This window comes from Macaca mulatta, chromosome 17, assembly GCF_049350105.2.
Source record: "Macaca mulatta isolate MMU2019108-1 chromosome 17, T2T-MMU8v2.0, whole genome shotgun sequence".
In the NCBI taxonomy this organism is placed as follows: Eukaryota; Metazoa; Chordata; class Mammalia; order Primates; family Cercopithecidae; genus Macaca; species Macaca mulatta.
This window is the reverse complement of record NC_133422.1, coordinates 96,338,619-96,362,445: the sequence shown is the minus strand read 5'-3', so window position 1 is coordinate 96,362,445 and position 23,827 is coordinate 96,338,619. Positions and strand designations below refer to the sequence as shown.

The 23,827-nt window shown below is 38.9% G+C and overlaps 1 protein-coding gene across 1 annotated transcript in view; it reads right to left on the bottom strand.

Moving 5' to 3' along the window:
- Nucleotides 1-23,827, bottom strand: part of ITGBL1 (integrin subunit beta like 1) — a 245,764-nt gene that overhangs the window by 2,193 nt on the left and 219,744 nt on the right. The window contains exons 9-11 of the mRNA XM_028837273.2: nt 9,079-9,225; nt 1,718-1,831; nt 610-717 (exon numbers count right to left, since the gene is read on the bottom strand). Of these exons, the coding sequence (XP_028693106.1) occupies nt 626-717; nt 1,718-1,831; nt 9,079-9,225 (353 nt within the window). The 3' untranslated portion in view covers nt 610-625. The remainder of the gene's footprint in view (nt 1-609; nt 718-1,717; nt 1,832-9,078; nt 9,226-23,827) is intronic.

Sequence of the window (23,827 nt, the reverse complement as noted above, 5' to 3'; positions counted from 1 at the left end):
GATCCAGCCCCAATCTGATATTCTACTTCCTGTGTGTCTTCATTGTCCCCATATTAAAATGTTGACTGATATGGAATTCTGGAAAAATCTGATCGATTGATTAATGTGAATATGCATGTTTTCCTTAGATTCTAATATGGTCTTTATTGTGTAAGAATGTGGATTTCTAATAGCCATATAATTCAATGTTTCTCAATTTGGGCGCCACTGACACATGGGGCTGGCTAACTCCTTGTTTGGGGGCTGTCCTGTGCACTGCAGGATGCTGAGCAGCATCCCTGGCCTCTACCCACCAAATGCCTACGACATACTTCCCCACCCCACCCAGTGTGACAATCAAAGTTGTCTGTAGATGTTGCCAAATGTCTTTTGGGTGGAAAAACTGCTCTCGTTAGGAACCACTTATGTTAATTATGGAAGAAACATTTTTTTCTAGTGTTATTTGCATCTGAATTTGCATAACTCGTTTCTAATAGGTACTCAGATTTCCTTCGTAATTCAGAATAGAAAAATATACAATGGTCTTTTTAACCTGTCCTAGTGGTGATTATACAGGATTTTCTTTGCATTTAAATGTTCTAATGGCCTAGAAAAAACAAGAATCCAGACCTCTCTCGTGTAATTGTTAAGGATATTCTGAGCCAAGCCAGATTTCACATGCATTTCCATTCCATCCATCCCAGCATTCACAGTTTCCACAGCTACAGATTCCATTCCCTGCAATAAAATACACATGGGTATCATGATCATGATCAAAACGTGCCAAATTTAAACATGCTATTATAAATCACAAGTGTCCACAATGAAATCATTTCATTCATCCTTGGTAGATTCTCTTACTGTGCAATGATGTTATTACTACATTTTATTCAGCAGCTGTGAGACATCTAATCTTTCAAACAATTAGTGGCATTTATTTGGTGCCACCCTTTACCGACCAGATAGTAACCATCGTGTATCACTCCAGCTAGGCTTTTAGGTGACATATTTTGTTTCCCTTATAGAGCAAGTTATGTCTGACTCATGAATAAATACTGAAAAACATAAAGCTCTTTGACATAACATGAGGCAGGCCAAGTAATCAGCAAAGAGAGTCTTATGTAGTAAGGATGGGCAGAAAGCAAGGGTCTAACTTAATGACGCTCAGAGTCATCTTTTACCTTCAGCTAGAGCTAAGGAGGACAAGTATACATGTCTCTGTTTCCTCTGTAACTTGGCAAAACAAATGAATTTATAATTAATTATGGGGGACTCAATAAATTAGGATAGCAGTGGCTATGACACGGCTGAGCCCTCTTTATACCTCTCCCCCATACACACATCCAGTTCCCTAAAAGCAACCAACACATCAACTAGTGGTACTCAGATTCTGTTTAAAAGAATATTCCATTCCCTATACCATGTTCAAAGTAAAATGTGCCAAGAAAATTCTTTTCTGTGTTCAATATATAACTAGATACATGTGAGTTTGAGGTGGGGAGGTTACTTTGTGGAAGTATTCCAAATAATCACAAAATTTAGCTTCATTGTCTTGTATTCTTCTACGCCCAGGAATAATGTGACGGCTTTTTCCCAAATGTCCACTTTGCCTTTGGTAGATATGCCATATTCACAGTTGGCCCTGTTGGTCCGGCCACCTAAAGCATTGCATGATGAGTGTCCCTTAGCTCTGTAACAAACTGTGGCATAGAGCAATTAGAAAAGGTTAATACTGCACCTGTACAAATGAGACCATCATGTTTGTCGCAGTCTCTGTCATCACAGTCACAGAATTCCCCAGAAATATACCATTCTTCAGCAGAACAAATGCACTTCCCACAATGACAAGAACCTGAAATTACAAATGCTATTACTCGCCATCACTGTATAACTAAAGGTTTCCATCTCAAATACAATCTCGTTGACACACTGACAACAGGCTTCTAATAACCCATCATCCAAAGGTAAAAGTTTATTGAATGGCTGGTTTCTCAGAGGGGAGCTTTACTTACTGTAATTCATAAAGGTCACCCAGGAAAGCCTTCATTATGGATCTAGACAGTTGCAATTAGCCTTGAGCAAATGTCCCATGGCCCAGTCTGGTTGAAATGTCAATGAGAGCAGGATGGGGTTGATTCTTATAGATGGTCTTCCAAAAAAGTATTCAAAAATAGATTTTCCCCCCTGAATTGAATCATATTTTTAAAGTGCCTCTTCTTTAAAGGAATTGAATAGGGAATTGTATTAAATTAGGTTGCATTTCTAATGAAAACAACTACTAAAGTATTGTGCTTATGATTTTGGATTTTCGTTTACATGATTTTCTCGGAGCAGGAGCACACCTGCATATTGGGTGGCTAATTAAAGTGCTAAAAGTGCACACAATCACTCAGTACATTTGCCTCGTGAGACCGTATCCTCAGGATGGTCATCATCTAGGATAGCTCAAATTACTCCCAAAGTTCATCTTTTATGAGACTCTGGATTCAACTCTTTTTCCCTCCACCCATTTCTCCTCCTACCTAATTAAAACACTTCCTCTTTGGTTATTTAAAATATCTTTATTTACTGAGTAAAAAATTTTATTAAAGATATATTTAAAATAAAAGAAAATAAATAAGATGAAGGGCATCCAACACAGAAGTAAGTTCTCTCAGTTTAAACAGCTTTCCATGACAGGCTAAAAACCCTTACATGGAAAAACTGCCTCGACGACAACAGGAAAGACTTTACAATGAAAAAGAAACAAATAAAAAGGACGTCCTTTTCCTTCTATTTCCTTGGGTTGGTTGTTCTTTCCAAACATGACTTTCCTTTACTAAAAGGTGGCTATCAGTAATTTTTTAAGTCAAAAGTCATGTTGAAAGATTGTGCAGTTGAAAAAAGTATTTTGACATATGTAACAAAACTGTAGAATTGGTAAGTTCAAAACACATTTAAAAGGGACAAGAATCAATCATTAGTGCTTCTTTTAAAACACAGTGATTAAAAATGAGTTAACAGCCTAGGTGATTAAAGTGATTATGGAAAAGGAGTTGCGGTCATCACAGATATCATGAAAGGATTCAGGTTCATGTGTCTCAACTACGTGATATTTCATATCAGGGAAACTGTATATGCATTTTAGCTGCAAAACTCCCCAAAATCCAAATTAAATGTTTGCCATTTCTTGACACACTTCTCAAGGTAAGAGTGCAGTCAGAATTATTTATATTGTGACAATTGTGTTTTCATTTATTTTTAACTTCTTGAGTAGCTATGGCATAATTCTATTTAGTCTTGACTTGTTTTCCTGAGGGTCCAGGTTGACTTGCATGCTCTTGAGCAAAATATACACATTTTCTCAGTTTTAATAACTGACTGACATCCCGGTGGTTTCTCAGGACCCAGGAAGGTGCTCCTCCCAGGTCAGTCTGCAAGGGATGCTGGTTCCCTTGTGATCTCATCAAGGTGAGGAATTTTCTGATTTTAGAGATTTCTTTATCCTAATTTTAAAGACTTTATTTCACATTTCTAGGCATAAAAATGTGCAGCACTCTACTGCTTAACAAATGGATAGTGATACATCTGCCAACAAAGACCACATGGAGTACTTCATTGACTATCAGAGTCGTTTCCTCAGAAGGCACAATACTTAGTGTTTTATTTACATGAGTGGAGGAAGATTATTTGAAATATTTGACTGTTTTGTTTCTAAAGTAGTGTCTGATTTTATATGCCCATAATATTCATATATACACCAAGGATATCATTTTATATATGTCACAATTCATGAAAAGATCTTATATTTCATCTTCAAACTTATCCTCTGGCCCTGGAACTATTCTAATCACTGCTCTTGCTTCTGGAATGCTTAGCTTCATGCCCTAGTAAAGCGTTTTCAGAAAACTGGTAAGCTCAGCTAAAGTTAATATGGCATATATGGATAGAGCATTTGATGAGTAAATTCCAGTTCTGAAAGTCTACTAGTCGCTGAAATACTTAGAATAAAAAATGAGGATTGATTTTGTATGTGTCATGAAACAGTAGCTTTTCTAGGTCAGCATTTTCCCAGCTGTGTTATTCTTTCCTGTTTGTCAATGCTCAATGCATCTTAGAGGTAGGAAATTCTTCTACTGCTTGTGAAACTAGAACTAGATAGCATATAGTAATAACACAGTGTGAATACTTATTAGGACCTATTATAGCACCTTCCTTGTAGCACGCTCTAACTGTTTTCTTCCATAGTAGGGGTCAAATTGTGCCTCTCTTAAACGGGAAACACATAGGGAGAGGGTTCCATCAGACAGACGTAGATTGCATGACTATCAAGAGGGGAGAAATGGTTCAACTCAGCTGGCCAAGACCCACTCACACCCCTGAGACCCAGCCCAGCCAGAGAACGGCTGGCTGATCTTGGCAGGAGTTTTAGGGCGGAGAGTTCATCACCATAGCACCACTAATCCATTCATTTTCTTTCTCAATATAAGGACCCTTAAGAATGTTCCCATCTCCCTTCTGTGCATTTTTGCTGGCTTCCTTCCCTGGGGAATCAGTCACATTTTCTCATGTGTCTTCAGGGCATCTTAGGACATAGAAAGGGGAAATAAATGAAATTTTACCTTCAAAGATGAGAATGGAAGAGAGAATAAAGGAAACTGCCCTGGACCTCACAGGCAATAAACAAACAGTTAACTGAAGACTTCACTCTGATTCAATCCACTCTTCTTTTTAGTGATCTGCCTATCTGTGATGTATCTCCCTGCAAAAACTTTCATATACAGTAGTTTAAAAATAAGCTGTTTCTTCCTGCAGGTCTGACTGCACAGACATATTGAGCGAGGCAACTTGAACACCAGGCTGAGGCTGATTTTGTGGAGCATCTTTCACTCTTTCTCTTTCTGGGGATGTGGGACAGGTCACGGGTGGGTGAGTGAGTGTATATGCTGGACTTCTTTGGGTGATGTGGGACCCAAGAAGTATCACTGAGAGTTTAAGGAGACAATTAATGACGTGTTTACAGCCATTGTCGCACAACAGCATCTGTAAGAAGATTGGATATGATTACCTGGATCTAGCTTGAAGTAATCAAGGCAAAGATAAAATTGTGTAGTCTGGGATCCAAATAAATAAATCCCCAAGTGAACAAAACAACCCACAATGGATTATATCATGTACTTTGCAAAGGTAGCTAAGCTTAGGGGAGACCCGGCACGGCACTAACCTCATCTCTCTTGGTTATTCACAAAAACTATTTGAGTCTGAGGGCAAGGCACCTTTGTCCGTTGCCCATTCCATTACTAATGTTGGACTTTCTTTTTCATTCAAGCCTGACAAAATGCTGCAACCTGACATCCCAGCAGGCAGTTTTCACTATTGTACTAACTACTCCATCTGTTATGAAGGTCACAACAATGTATCTTGTTTTAACTTTTTCTATGGAGTGATTTATTGTCTTGGCTATAAATTTGTAAAGAAATAAAACGCTATTTCTTCATCGTCTCCTGAGGTGATGGCTTTATTGACGCTCATGGGAAGTGCACGTTTCAGCCTTTTGGTGGGTACAGGCCACCAAGTGATGCGCCATGGTGATCCTGTGCCCACTGCTCAGATCTGTCCCATAATCAAATAAAGAAGGACTCTGAATATCTTTTGTGACCATCAGGGTGAGGGACTTCTTCCATTGACAAATTTGAGAAAAGTTATAGAATATTTGGACAAGTCCATGAGATTGATCAAGAAATACATGGCCCCCGTCAAAAAATCAGAAACAAGTTTTTCTTTTCCATCACCACGTTAAAGCCCCTTAGTCTATTTCATGCGTTACTTTTCCTGTGGTTCGCAGGGTGGGTTGTGGGGTGGTGCTCCCCACTGGAACCAGGAGTAACTGTGGCATCCCCATTATCCTCTGTGCCTACCATACATCACAGTTCCGTGATCCTGGTTTTATCCCCTTTCTTCATCGATAATCCAACAATGATGTCTCCATAATAGGAGAAAAGAAGGGAGATCACGATCAGCTGCTGCCAAAAGTCCGAAGGCCCATCCACTAACATGAATGTCAAAATGTGCAGCCTTGGGGCAGCTTTCATATTTCCTTTTGAGTTTAAAGACTCCCAAACTCTCTATCCATTGAAGGATAAACAAATAGTTTAGACAAATATGCTTTCAACCCTTCATTGATCTCTGAATATATTGCCACCACCCAAAGCAAACAATTTGCAAAGGTATTAGCTAGAGAGACTCTTTGGCTTTGCTTTGTTTTGTTTTGAGGAAATGCCTTTAAGTCAATATTTAGTCATCCTATTTTTTTCTTTGTATTTTCTACATTTACGATGCTGAAAGATGAGAATCTTTCCTAGGGCTGTAATGACTTTCATAAGAATGTTTATTTCTTGAAAAGAAACAACTCTTGTTGCATGACCTTCAGTTTAGGAAATGGAAGACTGCTATTTGTTACCCTGGAGGGTATGACTTTGTGTAGTCTTCCTGTACTCGCAGTTGGACGCGTCTTAAGGACGACCCGCTTATGGACAGTGTTCATGATTCAATAGTGAGTGTAGTAAACACATAAACACAAACACTAGTTGACTTTTAAAATAAACAAATATAAATAAGCACACTAGTGTTTTAATACATATGGGTATCCTCATTCAGTAGGGAGCTTCTGCGAAAAGCTTCTATTCTTATCCCAATGACAATGCTATTACAGAAAACCAAGTCAAAAAGTATCTAAACTTAAGTGCTCTATGTCTGAAGCAATGCTCAGAGGAAAAATAAATCTGATTCAAAAACTATTCATTCTTGGTATCTTTTTATACACAGATCATTCCCTTCTAATCTGATAACATCTCTTTTATTCCCTTCTACTTCTCTCTTGCAGTTTAATTCCATCACTGCCTCCTTTTCTGCTTTTCTTCATTAATCTCCTTCTCCCCAATTCTTTCCCTTGTTTTCTTCCTTTTAACCTTTCTTTCTTTTTGGTTCTCCCAACACAGCTTGAATTCAAGGTAGGTGTTTCTAGGGGCTGAGGCCCCCTGAGAACAGAACTGGTGGAAGATTTGTTTGGGGCTTGAAATTAGATTGAATTAATGAGAGAACAAACAAAGCACAAAGCGATTGCTTTAAACTCATTTTCCACCTGCCTGCTGTAATGGCATTAGGTTGAAGGCATGGCCTCCTTGCCTGAGCATTATAAACACAAGTGTTGAACACAGAATTCCTGGAAACCAAGGACACTGTCATCTGTTGAAGTGAACATGTTTGCATTCATTTTCATCCCCCTTCTTGGCACCACAGATAGTCACAGCATCCATCCTCTTTGATGTCTGAAGTTCTGCCAAAAAGGCTCTTTCAACCTGATAGCATTGGTCTTGCGTACGAGGCAAAACAAAAGCTACTGTTTAGGGGACAGAGGGCACATCTTGCTTCAGAGACCTCCTTCCCTTATGTGCGTGGCAGCCTCACTGGTGTGGTTCTTTGGCAACAGGATTCAGTGTCTCTAGTACACTTCTGCTTTGCTGTCTTCTTCAGAAAGTTATTTACATGGTCATCCTGACCAGCAGTAAATGAATCTTCAGCCAGAGCTGTGCCCTGTCTGAAAAAAAAGTGTGTCTGTTGTGTAAAGAGGATACTGAGCTGAAGAGAAGAGCTAGGAAGCCCCACAACTTCAGTTTCTTTGAAGCGCTGCTCCCCAGACATGAGGTGAGAATCTTTCAGGTTCCCTGTCTTCCCAGTCACTAGCAAAGAACAAAATGGCTTTCGAGATGATGCCATATGCACTACAATGGCAGGATTTTAAAGTCCCTTCAAGAATAGTATACAGAAACATCAAAATCAAGGTGTTCAAAATTTAATCTATTACTATTCTTTACTCAGGGTAAACCTCTTCCAATTTTTCTGTGTGTGTGTATGTGTGTGTGTATGTGTGTGTGTGTGTGTGTGCGTGCGTGTGTGTGTGTAGGATGGGAGATGGGGAAGGCTTGCTTTTTCCTTGAATATGTTTCTGTGGCAAATGTTTTATTGGGTTGGTGGCTTCTCTTCAACCAACTTGTAGGTTATAACGGTTTGGCAGGCTTTTGTTTTCTTTAATTATTACATAAAAATATATATGTGTGTGTGTGTGTGTGTGTGTGTGTGTGTGTGTGTATATATATATATATTTTTTTTTTGGAGATGGAGTCTTTCTCTGTCACCCAGGCTGGAGTGCAGTGGTACGATCTTGGCTTACCGCAACCTCCCCCTCCTGGATTTAAGCTCTTCCCCTGCCTCAGCCTCTCAAGTAACTGTAATTATAGGTGTGAGCCACAATGCCTGGCTAATTTTTTGTATTTTTTTAGTGAGTAGATTTTTGTATTTTTCACCATGTTGGCCAGGCTGGTCTAGAACTCCTGACCTCAAGTGATCCACCTGCCTTGGCCTCCCAAAGTGCTAGAATTACAGGCATGAGCCACGGTGCCCAGCTGAACAATCACCTATTTTCTTATATCAGGCTGCACATGTTCACTTGGAACAAATGGTGATTTTTAGGTCAAAGAAAATTCCTCAGACTTGTGGGATACTACCCTCCCCCATGGCTTTTCTTTCCTTTTTAAAAAATTAAACCAAATTAAACTAAATATTTAGTATCCTTTTGGTCTTCTCACACCTTTAATCCTCCCCTGATCCACATACAGCTAAATAATTGAGCCCCAGAAGTTCCCAAAGTCATACCTTTGGGCAGCTCAGATGCTAGTGGTTACTTTTCTGCAGTTCTGAGCGGTGTTGTTTCAGACATGAGCCCAAAAATCATTCTTTTGCCTTTTTCCCCCTTTTTTGGGTCCATTTAGTACCCGGTATATTTTGTTGTCCTAATTTCTTCATAAAAGTATTAATTCTATTTCATTCAGCAATAACTTTGCATACAAGGATATTTTTGCATGAATCTTCTCACATGCATTTCATTTTCTTAGATCCAAAACTTCATTTGGTTAATCTTCAAGCTTCAAGTTGGGTACAGCAGAGGACATAGTGGTTTGCTTTCATGCAAAGTTCAGTCTGGGAAAGACAGTTGCTACATGCTGTTCTACAAATCATGTGTCAGAACAGGAATCGAGTCCAGGCTCCAGCAGAGATACTCACCCTTCCCCGAGCACAATATGCCATCTGCTGATTCACACAGATTCTTGCTTTGTTCTTCCGTCATGTTACACTTCCGTGGATGTTGGCAGAGCTTTCCAAACCATCCTCTCTCACAAATGCAGCGACCACAGGAACATGTGCCGTGGCCTGTGAAGCAACCACAGGGAGGGAGTGAGAGGAGAGGACGAGGAAATTACCAGCTGAAGCAGAGAGTTTTAAGAAAGAAATGTGTAAACCATAGGATCTCATTTCCCATCCAACACATTTTTCTTTATGCATAGTCAATTTGGCATGTAATTGTTTAAAAGAACTTACAACAGAGTTCTAGCTTAACACAATAAATTGAATGTAGCATAGGAGATGGACTTGAGGGAAAGAAATCTTGCAATAATTTAAAATGGAATTATACCACCCTTTCTTGATAGAAAATACTTCTTCATTTGCATTTTTATCAGTATGGAGTCTTAGTGCTATTCTTCATTGCACACACCATGGCACTCAGACCAATTTGCAAGGCTAGTCACATTACCACTGCTGGCAGTATTTATTGATTGTTCTCCTATTGCTTACTAACAAAACAAAAGGTTAACTTTCATACAAATGGCATTTGGCACTATATTACTTTATCTGTATACCTCTCTGCTTACTAAAAACAACAGATATAAGTGGAAGTTATAGTGTCTCTCTATTATTGCATAAAAGTTGACATCAGCTTGGATTCATGTTTGGCACATTTTTTCTGGTTTGGTTCCTGACATTGGTTCCTGGTTTTTAAGATGTTTATCTTTTGGTGTACATGCAACATTCTATTTGTGACATCTATATAACAGGATGTACACCTGTTTACTTGCTTGCCACCAACATACCATTAGATTGCATGATACTCCATTTCAATTTCTTCCATTTCAGTTTCCACTCAACCCTTTATTCCTTTTCCTGATAAGTACATTGCCTTACAACAGGGTCTCTCTGAGTCAACTATTTGCCTAGCAAAGAGTTACTGAGTATCTGTTATGAACAGAGCATTGTGCTAGGCAATAGGGGATACAAAACCAAGCACCATGGACAAAGTGGTCCCTGCTCTTCTTGCAGGTACAGATACGCTCATCATTCACACTGATAAGCCTCTCTGAAGCTGTTGACACCATTCTCTCCTGACCATTCGCTCTGGCAGGACCCTCAGGAGGGAACCTTGCTCCATCTGCTCCCCCTCCATTCAGCTCTGCACAGGAAGGATGAGTAACCAATGCTTAATGCTTTGGAATTAATTATTATAATTATTTTTTCTTTTTTTTTTAGGAGTGATAGGATTTTAATTTCTACAGAAATCCCTCTAACAATTGAGTGGAGAATGAAATAGATGGCTGTGAGAATTGGGAGCATGTACCTGTGCAGATTGGTGGAGAAGCCCAGGTCCTGGCATGAGAAATATGGTAAAAAAATGAAGTAGAGTAAACGGAGTGAAGGACACTTGGGAGAATGCAGATTGGTAGGAGGTGGTGAGTGGCTGTGGTGAAAAGAAGGTTTCTGATCTCAGAGAGGTAAGCAGAAGCCTCCTGGAGAGGGTTTCTTGGAAAACTATTTTTTTTTTTGTTTGCTTTTTGGTGTTTTTTTTTTTTTTTAATTAAATAAGAGAGATTTTTTCCTTGGGTTATACCACATCCCTGCCTCACAGGTCATGCAACAAGTGCCTCCCGACAGCCAGAGAAGGTCTGGGAGAGAGGTTTTTTAATCCAGCAGATGTTGCTCCCCTGGAGAAAACCGGGATCCTGAAAGAAAGACAGGGTACTAGGAACTTCTGACATTCTTTTAAAGAAAATTCTGGGAAAAACATCAGATACCAACGGGGGACTATTAAATTTGCAAGAAAAATGTCGCTGCCATACCTTTAATGTGCACTCAGTCAGCAAGTGCTCTGGCACTTTCTAAGGCTGATGACTGTTCTTGTCACACAGGTTAGCAAAAAAGGAAAAAATAAAATAAATGAGGTAACTTTGGTCTTTTTCACCTAGCTTGATTTAAGTGCTAAGTAAAAACAAACAAAGAAACAAACAAAAAACCCCAAAACCGAAACCATTCAAGTTTAAAAGTAGCACGCATGTAAACATGTGACCGATAACTGGCTCAGCCTGAGGAGCTAAGGGAAGTCTACGAAGTGAAAACCCACCATGCAGTGTGACTTGGCTTTGCAGAAGATGAAATAAAGATATAAATGGAGATAACACGTGGCGATGTTTTAAACTTATTCTCAATACAACCTTGAAGTTTGATATTACCCATTTTACAGTCAGGCAACTGAGCTTCAGAGAGATTAAGCCCTGTAATTTGCTTCTCAATCACATAGTTCAACCACACAGTATCGGAACTGACTCTAGTTCCTCTGATTCCAATGTCTACACTCTTCCCAAAGTGTTGCTTTGCCTCTATATTTCACTTTAGAAAGTGAGACACAGCAGGCTTTTCTTAATTCTTGTCTCTTTCAACCACCACATCATTTGAAGGTGTATATTTGATATTCACAGGCACTTTCTCCTTGCAAGTCTCTTCTCTATTGGCATGCCACAAAATTCTCTTTGCCTCATTCAACACTCCTCCTTTGTCTCTGTTTATTCTTCTACCTTTGTTTTGTTTTGTTTTTACTGAACCAATAAGTGCAGGTTTTCACCCATTGCTTATCTTTAATCATCTTTTTTAATCTCTCCATAATTTCTCTTTTGAAAAATCCATAAATTTTGGGCTTTCAGATAACCACCAAGACCACAGTGCTGTATCTCCAGCCCCTGATTTTCTCCCACATTCCCCTCTCATGATTCCACACTTTGTGTTCTATTAGCATCCCCACTTAATACCTCCAGAGCTACATAGGCAGGGTCCGACCCGCAGACCCTGGCGGAACGACAGATGAACAAATGCTCCCAGACACAGGTATCCAGTGAAAGAGTGGGCTAGGGGACCAGGCTGCTCACAGACACCAGACACCAGACACCAAGGAGGGTGCTGTAAAGAGTCAGCAGCCGTGGCCCTGACAAGCTGGCACTGCGGGCATTTATTCAGTATAGATTTAATGACAAAGGCTTTGAGTCAATACATTTGTGGGCAATTTACATGGTCACTCCTCTCCCTGGAGAGAGTAGTCCTGCACGCAGAGGATTAAAGGCCAGGTTCTAAGGCCTAAGTTAATTTAGATTAGTTTCACTGGATAAGAGAATCTGGCTGCCTTCAGCCAAATCCTTTTCCAAAACTTTTGTAAAACCTTCCAGCCTTCCAAGAAGGTTTTCATCTTCTACAATTTCTCCCACCACCCTGACCGACCGATCTCCTACATCCATATATGATTTTCTTTCCAAAAGCTGCTTTTTTTTGTCTTTCTCATTTATTTTAATGTAACATCTATTCTTTCAATCAACCAGTTCATGATGTCTTGAGTCTTATTTGAATTTCCCTTACTGCCCTCATCCAGCGTGTTGTCAAGTCTTGTGGAAACCACCTCCAACATTCCCACTCACATCACCATCACAACATCGGAGAAACTTTCCTGTCATATCTCTCCAATACTCTGGCTTGTAGATTCCTACAGCACAACTTGATGCTCATCGCAGCCTTGATATCTAGTCCTGTATAACTCCCTGAAGCTCACGGCATACAGTTTACGTACTCTAGCCTTTGTTATGTTTTAGCTTCTTGAAACACAGAGTCCCAAGCTACATTTCCAATCATATTCCTTCTGTTCTCTCTTTAACCAAACTGGCCATTCGTTGTTTCCTGCACATTTGTCATGCTTTTCTGACCTCATTTTTGCAGAGGTAGAAGTACCTTTCCCTTACTATACACATTCAGGTTCTGAGTAATTTTCAAAGCTTAACAAAAAGTGACTACCCTTCTGTGAAGATTTTCCTAATATCCCTAAGTGGGACTCATTGTCTCTCCTCTAAATTTCTATAATATCTTATTTTTTACCACCTGTGGAACTTTTTTGACTTCCATCTCATGGTATATAGTTATGCATCAAAGGAATCCACTACTCTACTATGAATTTTCTGAGTATTACTTCTGTCATCACCATAGTCTTATAGACACCAGAGTGCCTAATGCAATGCCTGAGACACAGCGGGTCTTCAAAAACTTGGAGGAGATCGAGATTGTCTTTTTCAAAACATCTTTCTCATTTTTACCCACAAACCAAACTGTAGAGTACAGCCAAGTTAGAAAATGAGTAGACAGCCCCTTAACAGCTATCCGCTCAATGAGTCATTGTTAAATTGAGTACATCTTGACTTCTCCATGAAAACCAAAGTCCACTTAAAGTCCAGATCTCCTGAAAGAGTTAAGTAAAAAGTTGTCCATCTTTGGAGACAGAGAATCTGTTGTACGAGAAACCAAAAATAAAGAGAAAGAGAGCTTCTAGTACCAGCTCAATTGGACTATGAACTTCTCAAATGCTCATGTTTCTTACTGACCCTAGGTTGGTAAGAATTGTCAACAATTTGACGTAACTGAAATCATTTAATCTGTATTGCACAGAAAAATATTCTGTCTTTTTTTTTGTTTTCTGTCTTCTTTTTTTCCAAATTTAATTAGTGCTATATGGAAAACGAAAATACATCTTATGAAAACTTATAGGATACAGCAAGAGTATTATTTGGAGAGAAATTTACAGTATGAATGCAATCAGAAGCAACAAAAAATATAAAATAAATGATGTATTCTTTCACTTTAAAACACTAAAGAAGAGCAATATAAAACTATATTGGTCATAAGAAAAGAAATACAATCAATTCCATGACAAATCAATACAACTGGAAGTAGAAAATCAACAGAGCAAATCAATAAAACAAAAGTTGGTTATTTGAAAAGATCAATAAAATTGATAAATATTAGGCCAGGCTAAACAAGTAAAAAGAGAGAAGACACAATTGTTTAAAATGAAAAATAAAAGAGAGATCATTATATCTTACCTCATGGACATTAAAAGGATAACAACAGAATATTATAAACAATGACTTGTCCAAAAATCTGATAACCTGGATCATTTGGACCAATTCCATGAAAGACACAATCTATTAAAACCCACATAAAAAGAAACAGATAATTAAAGTAGACCTATAGCTACTTTTTTCTACAATATTTTTTATTATGGTAAAAGAGATATAACATAAAATTTACGATCTTAACCATTTTAAGTGTAGAGTTCAGTAGCACTAAGTATATTCTCATTGTTGTACAACCATCACCACCATTCATCTCTAGAATATTTTCATCTTCCCAAATTGAAACTAAGCACCCATTAAACAGTAATTCCCAATCCCTTCTCTTCTCAGCTCCTAGAAACCACCATTCCAGCTTCTGTCTATGTATCTGACTACTCTAGGAACCCATATAAGTGAAATCACACAGTGTTTTTCTTTTCATGGTTGGCTTATTTTATTTATCATAATATCTTAAAGATCCTTCCATGTTGTAGTATGTGACAATTTTTTCCCTTTTAAAAGTTGATATTCTGCCTTTGATTTAAGATATTATTGAGAATAATTTTATGGCACCTCACTGCAAATAATATAAAATGTTATGCAAGAAAATAGATGATTTTTTATTTTTTTATGTTTTTTTTTTTGAGATGGAGTCTCACTCTGTCACCAGGCTGGAGTGCAGTGGCAATCTTGGCTCACTGCAACCTCCGACTCCTGGGTTCAAGTGATTCTCCTGCCTCAGCCCGCCAAGTAGCTGGGATTACAGGTGCATGCCACCATGCCCAGCTAATTTTTGTATTTTTAGTAGAGATGGGGTTTCAGCATGTTTGCCAGGATGGTCTCAATCTCCTGACCTCGTGATCTGCCTGTCTCGGCCTCCCAAAGTGCTGGGATTACAGGCCTGAGCCACCGTGCCTGGCGATGATTTTTTTTATTATTAGCTAATTTATTATATCCTTCCACGAAGTTAAGTTGGTATCTAGCTCAGGCAATCATCAAAATACATTAATATTTAAATGTTTTGAGTTGTCATTTACATTACTTAAGAAAACAACAACTTTCAACACCCTCTTTTCTATAAACTCTAATAATTTAGTTATCTCTTCAAGAAATATTTTCTATGTATCAGGAATTGTATTAAGAGCTTAGAATAAACAGTAAATAAAATAGGCATTGACCCTGTCTTCATGGTAACTATGGTCTACTAGGGAAGAAAATAATGATAAGCAACATTTGAGTAACAGAAGACAAAAAGAAAATGCTAGTATATTCAACAGCGAGAACACTGTTAACTAGGGTAGTCAGGGAAGGGTTCAGTGACAGCCAAGGGATGAGAAGGAGCCAGACAGCCAATGTTCTAGGAACAGAGCCTAGAAAAACAAATGAAAAGTTCTTGGGACAAGAAATAGCCTGGCATGTTACAAGCAGTAAAAGAAGGCCAACGTGTTTGAAGAATAGTAAGTTAAAAACATTGAATAATGAAGGTGGAGAAATTTCCCTTCTCAGAAATGAGAACATAGCAAATGGTTTATTCTTGGTAAAAAATCTAAATTTATTTTAAGAGGATTGAGAAACGACAGAAGGGTATTAAGGAAGGGAGTGATGTGATAATACAGTTTACACTTTGCAAACTCATTTGGCAACTAGGTGGGAGAGATAAGGTATGTTGGGAGGAATGAGTATGGGGAAGTTAGAGGGTTCTTGCTGTTTTCCAAGTGAAAAGTGATAGAAGCTTAAAGGACAGTGGTGGCAGTGGAAACACAGAGAAGTAGATGGAAATCTGTTTTGGTGATGGTGCCTGTACATGTGGGACACAATGTTGGATTGGATGTGGCAAGTGAGGGAAAGAAAAGACAAGTTTTCTAGCTAGAGGAAACTGTGAATAATGATGCTGTTTATTGGGTATGGGCACTTCAGGAGAAAGAGGTTGAGGGCAGAAAAATGGCTCTGTTTTGAACCTCTTGTATTTGAGATACTCTTAAGACAAAGAGATAGTGAGGTCAAGTGAGCAGCTGGGCACAAGCTGGTGCTCAGAGAACAGGTTAGCTCTAGGCATGCACATGTTGGAGCTTACAAATGTAGATGACACTTAAAGCCCTAGAAATGAAGCAGCTATCTGGGGAGAAATTAGTCTTGGGAAACCCCAATATTTAGAGTTAGGTAACGAGAAAAGCCAGACAAGAACATTCAGTAAAGAAGGAGAAAACTAAGATTGTGTTGTCTCATGAAATGACAAAGGAGCATGTCCCATACTGGAGGTCTACTAAGTGGAATGTTCCTGGAAATTTGAGTTTAAAAAATAAGACCATAGAAGTAGTTTTATTCATCTTTTGTCTCATCGACACGACTGTGTTGCCACTTAGACCTGTAAGAGGAACACTCAGGGCAGAACTGTTAGAGAATCATCTACATAGACCATTCATTGATAATAACACCTGTGTTTAATGGTACAGTTGGGCCTGTGTTGTCCAGCATAATACAGTAGTCACTAGCCACATGTGCCTATTTAAATTTATTAAAGTAAAACTTAAAACTCAGTTTCTCAGTCTCACTAATCACCTTTCAAGTGCTTGATAGTCGCATGTGGTCAGTGGCTACTATGCAGAACACTGTAGATATAGAACACCTCCTCCATCTTTGAAAGTGCTATTGGACAGCACTCATCTAGATAATGACTTTTTTCCATGCAATCCATTGGCTCTGAGGCACATTTCCTTAAAACACTGTGATAATGAGTCCCAATAGGAAACTGACTTATGAATAGACATGGATTCAATCAGATACTACATATTGCCTATCCAATATCCTCCCTCCTTCTTAATAACAAACAATTCCTCATTTTTTTCAGGGAGGGGACACTATGCCTATCTGGGAAGTGACTAACCATGCTCTCTTTGACCTGAAAGCACCCATATGACATAGCTCTAATAAATGAGAAATAAGAGAAAATCTCCTGGGTGAGATTTCTAGGAAACTATTGCCTTCCAAAGGAAATGGGACAAACTCAGCCAGCACATGTCCTTTGCCCTTTGTCCTATTTCTTCCTATTTCTTCTTCCCTGGAAGAAGGACACAACTGGAGGTTGCTTATGAACATGATAATTGTATTAATCCATGTTCATGCTGCTGTAAAGAACTGCCCAAGACTCAGTAATTTGCAAGGAAAGAGGTTTAATTGACTCACAGTTCTGCATGGTTGGGGAGGCCTCAGGAAACTTAAAGTTATGGTGGAAGGGGAAGCAAATATGTCCTTCTTCACATGATAGCAGGAAGAAAAAGTATGAGAGTCGAGTGAAGGGAGAAGTCCCTTATAAAAGCATCAGATCTCATGAGAGCTTACTATCACGAGAAAAACATGGAGAAAACCAACCCCATGATTCAAGTATCTCCCACTGGATCCCTCCTACAACACCTGGGGATTATGGGAACTACAATTCAAGATGAAATTTGGGTTGGGACACAGCCAAACCATAACAAAGACAAACGTTATACTGGAAGGGCAGAGCAGGAGAAAGATATAGGGTTCAGGGACACTGTGGTGCTCAGGCAGTCACCTTACCATCCATCCCTGGAATAACAACCTGGAGACTCAGGATTTGTGTCCATCCCCTTCAGCCAAACGCAGGACTAACTGATCCACTTGCAAATTCATGAAACAGGTGTGCAATTTTAAGATGTAATTTGGAGACAATCACACTCTGACTGTATTGTCCATTTAAGAAAGGCTTAGTCTGAGTATGTGGTCTGATCTCTTCCTCATACAAGAAATCCATCAGTGCCTGGGAGTTACTGAATTCATACTCTCAGGTGGCATGATCTCCTTCAAATTGCAGCGACGAACTAGAGAACTCCCTGAAGAAATGTGAACTGATTGTGTAATTAAGAGGTGGCTCTTCATTATCCCTTCTTGTTTTTTAAATTGGACTCATGGGTAGCTATTCCAGGAGCATAGAGGAAAGAAGAAAAGCAATAAGCAGCCTAGTTCTTATTCTCACCCTGGGTATATGGCACACAGGAGGGAAGTCTCTGATTTAATTTATATTAGGCTAAACAATTAAACACACATGCACCAGTATGTGAATATATTTTACTTGTGTCATCTTAAAATAATATACCAATAAAATAAATAAACCTTAGGAACTATCACTGGACAAATCATGCTTTTTATAAATAGTGACTTATCTGATAATAAATCCATGCATGCATAGGTCACGTAACATTTTCTTTTAATAAAGATGTTTTGAGAACATCCACAGACAGTCTATGATGATTGAACATGACTCACAAGTTAATTAAATGAAGAATGATCTCACTTCATGCTGATTTTCTTTCTGCTAGTCATTTTCATGACTCTTTTTCAGGTTGTAATTTTGGTGTAATCAAAACTGAACTGTAAAAATTATGAAATTAGTTACATTCACCTTCAGGTACAATTGCTAATTTATCCAACCTATCAGAATTGGTTTAATCATCTTTAGGGTTATTGGTAGGAAAGGGGATACATACTATTGGCTCTTAGTTCTCATGCATCTGCTAATCAGTTAAGTTTATACATGTTTTTCATTTTACTTATTTGCTTGTTTGCTAAAATGCTAAGACAGTCCCTGGTTTTGGAGTCATGTACCATATTTCACTCTCTGGCCACATGTTGGATGTACAGATTTTATATCCTCCATGTGAAAGGCCACAGATCTTACGGCTTAGTGTTTGATGGAGAACTAAAAAAATTATCAAAATGAGTCACTCTCTATTTTGTTATCCTCTGAAGCGATAACAGAGGGATGGTGTCTGTGTGTTTCAGACTCTCATATTAGTAAGATTTGTTCTCCACTGGCGAGATGATGGGGGGACTAATTGCTTTGGAAAAACCAGCTGTGATTTCCTCCCTGAGGTACAGAGCGACTGATTTGTGTGAGTCCAACTTCCTTCCAAAACACTGCAGCTAGTGCTTGCAGATACCTGAGACAGATGTATTACTTTGTTCTGCAATGCAGACGGCCATTACAATCTTTTATTTTCATCACAGATACAGGGAATTCGTCAAATATATGATGAATATATTTGATGTTCTGCCACATAGTACCAGGCACATTTCCTTCTTTATGTCTCATTCTTATCATAAAGTCAAATGGATTATTATCCTTGTTGTGTATAGGAGTAAACCAAGGTAGAGAGGCGAAATAAATACATAGGTAAACCAAAGCAGAGAGGACAACCTGTTCAAGTTATTACAATAAGCAGGAAATAGAGCAAGAATTAAAATCCTGGTCTGTCTGAATACAGGGTTCCCATTCATTTTGCTGTACGGCACTGCCTCACTTAATTCCAAAGAAAATGGTTACTTCTTCTCACTTAAATCTTACGTGAAAAAATGAAACAAAGTGTACACCATGTACACTAAAGCAACTGAGGATACATACAATGTGGACTTCATCTAGACAAAATATCAAAATACCCAAAGAAGATTTATTTTTTGTTTCTTATTTTTTTGAGATGGAGTCTCACTCTGTCACCCAGGCTCGAGTGCAGTGGCACGATCTCGGCTCATTGCAAGCTCCTCCTCCTGGGTTCACACCCTTCTCCTATCTCAGCCTCCCTAGTAGCTGGGACTACAGGCGCCCGCCACCATGCCTGGCTAATTGTTTGTATTTTTAGTAGAGACAGGGTTTCACCGTGTTAGCCAGGATGGTCTCTCTCTCCTGACCTCGTGATCCACCTGCCTCAGACTCCCAAAGTGCTGGGATTACAGGCGCGAGTCACCATGCCTGGCCTCAAAGAAGATTTATGAACTTACATTTTGAAAATAATTTTACTCCTCGGAAATAAAACCTAGGAAGAAACACAACATAGTGTCATCATTTATTATTCTAGGATGATCAATTAATGGGTGATTTTTATTTTGTTGTTTCCATTTTTCTCTACTTATTTTCTTTAATTTTGAAAGCAAAAACATTAACAATATTTTGAAAGACCTGATATCTAAAGATGAGCCAAGTATAATAAATGAAGGTACAAAATATGTATTATAAATGACACGAGTAAGTAATCTGTGAAAAAAATCCTTTCTAATGACGGGTACAGAAGCAGCTGAGAAAGAGCTCTTGATGTAAAAAAAAAAAAAAATGAAATAGATACATTCCTTCAGTATCTAATAAATATCTTTCACCTTTGTGCTTTTGCTCTGCTTTTCCAGGCCTAAAATGTTCTTCACATCCTATTTCTGCACATCTAAATACTAGCTGTTCAAAGTTCGAATAACATCCTAACCTCAACTTGAAGAATCCTGTATCCAAAGCTGGAATAGTCCTTCCTTTCTCATTCTCCTTAACTTATTGTGAATCCTTTACTTGATCATTTATTCAAATAAAAACATTGAGCATTAACCTTTATCCTAGCTTTGACAATATGAGAATGAGAGAGAGATTGATTATATCCATGAGAATTGTAGACTTAAAGAAAAGGGACACTCTCAACACAACCACATCACACTACAATGCAGGTGGTGCAGTATAGAAGAAGTAGGACATCATTTCAGAAAGACTTCCTAAAGGAGATAATTTGGAAAAATCATGGAAGAATGGAAGGACAATGAGAAGTCATTCACAAGGAGAAGTGATAATAAGGACTAGAATGTCAGGGAGAGGGAACAAATATATCCAAGGGATATGTTCCAAAGGGAGCAACATATCCAAGTTTCTCCATTTCTGTTGCTCTCTGTGAAGAAATCAATTTTTCAAGAAATGGAGACAACTGGTCAAGACAAGCATAGTCTCCTCCACCATTCAATTGCTCAAACCAGAAACCTAGCATCACCCTTCATCCTACCCTGCCCCTCATATTGTGCAATCATGAATTTCCTTAAATACTGCTTGTACTCTGGGGAGGGAGCTCCAAGTTTCACCTAAGCTTTCTGGCTGACACTTGCCACCAGTCTCCTTCGAAAGCTGTGGGACAGGAGCCACATCTTACCAGCAGGGCACTGTCAGGCAACAGGATATACCCATGGGAGTCCTTGCAGGAGTTCATGAGGATGAACTCATATAATTGGGGATTATTTTTTCTTGGGATAACACAGCCCATATGCACAGAGATGAGATCCACACTGCACAGATGTTGAGGCTTTTCTGGCTTAGAAGAAGTCACACGCCCAACAGGAGCCAAAATCTTTCCCGATGATTCCGTAAGCATAGCTTTCAGGAAACCCACAAGGGACAAGACTGTTGGCAGAGTTATGACACTTGTGAAATCCAAAAGCATGATGTTCCCATCAGCTGCTTATAGTTCAATTCATCATCTCTTCCAAGGTAGTAGAAACTTATCAATCATAAGTCATCATGACCATGAACAATGTTGCTTGGTAACACTGAAACACACCATCTTCATCTGTTGCCAGGGAACCAGGGCTAGGAGTTTAACAGAGTGGTGGAGTCTCTTGCAGCAGGGTGAAGGCTTTTGTTAGCCTCTTGGCCACACTGCTTCTAACATGTTCTCCAACACATTCAAGATCCTCCACCTTTACTGTCTTCCATCCAGCTAAGGCACCTTTGTCTCTCACCAGGGCTCATCTCCTAACATCCAGATTCACCTACCAACCAACAAACACACATAGTCCTTGCAGCAATCCATACTCAACCTGACAACCAGAAGTGCTTTTTAAAATACTGTGATCACGTTTAAGCTCTGTTTAAGCCCTTCCTTTGGTTTCCTGTCACCTTTGGAGTAAAGCCCCAAGTTATCAACATGTTTACAAAACACATCACACTCTTTTCCCTTTGGTTTTCTAATCTGCAACCACACAGGGTTTTTCTCTAGTCCTCAAATGTTCCTGGCACACATCACACACTCTTTCCTCCCACACAGCTAAGCACAAGCTGCTCTCTGACTGCACCCCACTTCCCCTACCTGGCCAACTTCCATGTATCCTATTACTATCAAGTATTGTTGTGAGGTGTAGTTAATACTTGTAAAGCACATAGTCTGCATTACTTAGTTGTTATCCAGATATGAAGGCATTAGAGAAGCCTTTCTTAGTCTTCAGCCTATGTTAAATCCCCCTGTTATGTATATTCCCATTGAATCAAGTCTCTTTTCAGATCACTGAGCTCCTTTTCATTCCTTTCTCAATGTCCTCCCTTCACGCTCAACAATAAGCTCCAGGAGAGCAAATGCTCTGTGTTCACCACTGAATCTCTAGTGCTGGCAAATAGTAGATGCTCAATGAATATTTGTTTAGTTAATGAAGAAATAAATAATTACTCCAGTTTAAACCATGTATAATTTGGAGGATCCATATGAAAATATCTTATTAGAAATTGAAAAGAATCTAAAGCCAAAAATGACTGATTACTGATAAATCATTTTGAGAGCCATTGACCTAAAGATGAAAGTGAAAGATATTGAGATTACTCCAAAGCAACAAATAGGCAGCAAAAACATTAAAAAGCCATTCCTGGCCAGGCTTGGTAACTCACACCTGTAATTCCAGCTCTTTGGGAGGCCAAGGCAAGAGAATCCCTTGAGCCCAGGAGCTTAAGACCAGCCTGGGCCACTTAGTAAGAGCCCCCCTATCTCTACAAAAAATAAATAGCCAGCTGTGGTGGTACGTGCCTGTAGTCCCATATACTCAGTAGGTTAAGGCCAGAGGATTGCTTGAGCCTAGGAGTTTGAGGTTTCAGTGAGCTATGCTTCCACCACTGCACTCCAGCCTGGGTGACAGAATGAGACTCTGTCTCAAAAAGAAAAAAAAGAAAGAAAAGAAAACAACATTGGCAACAAGAGCAGAGACATGTAGATGGCACTTTTGAGGGGTCAAGCAAGCTTTTTATACATGTATATGTATATATGCATACATACATATTGCTATGAGAATTAAATTAGTTAATATATGTCACGTCCTTAACAAACAGAGTAAAACCTACATAGGTATTTCTTGTAACTAATACCAGTGAATAGAGGATTTAACCTAAGAATAATATTGACATATTGTGAAAACACTTTGGTGTCACTCTAGGGAAAACTGTGACATAAGGAACAATCTGTGAACTAAACATCAGAGCTGAAATTCTGGGCCTGCCACATTTTAGCTATGGGATGTTAACTTCTCCAATCTCACTCAATTTTTCATTTATGAAAGAAAAAATAGTAGAAACAATCTCTTAGAGTGGCTGCCATGACAATGGCGTAAGATAAACCACCCAGCACAACAGATATTTTATGAATTTATGCCCAGTATTCCATTATTGGAAAGCTAAGCATGTGGGAGTTATTTATATCCTACTGCTCAAGGTCATCACCAAGGTCTGACTGCAAAAATTCAAAAAATTCTAACCTCAGGCATAAACAGGTTAAAAGGGCTTTTCCCCTCAACTCACAGAGAAAGGAAAGAAGAAAGTATTTTTGTCAGGTTTCAAATGTCTTATCGTTGGTTAGAGAGAGAACAGGCATATAGATGATTGATATAGACAGATAATAGATAGATGATAGATAGATAGATAGATAGATACATAGATAATGATGGATGGATGGTGCCTCAGCCTTCCAGTAAGACACACATTCTACTAACCATTAGTTATTTTACCTGATCCTGTCCCTCATCCCACCCTCCACCATCCAATAGGACCTATGTAACAAGCCTACATATGTATCCCTGAACTTAAAATAAAAGTCAGAAAAGACACACACTCTGTTTGTTTCCCCCAATAATAGTGCCCACTGCCTCAAATAATTATCTTAAAGGGATATAATTATTGTCTTGTAATGTAATTCCATGTCCACCTCCTTTCA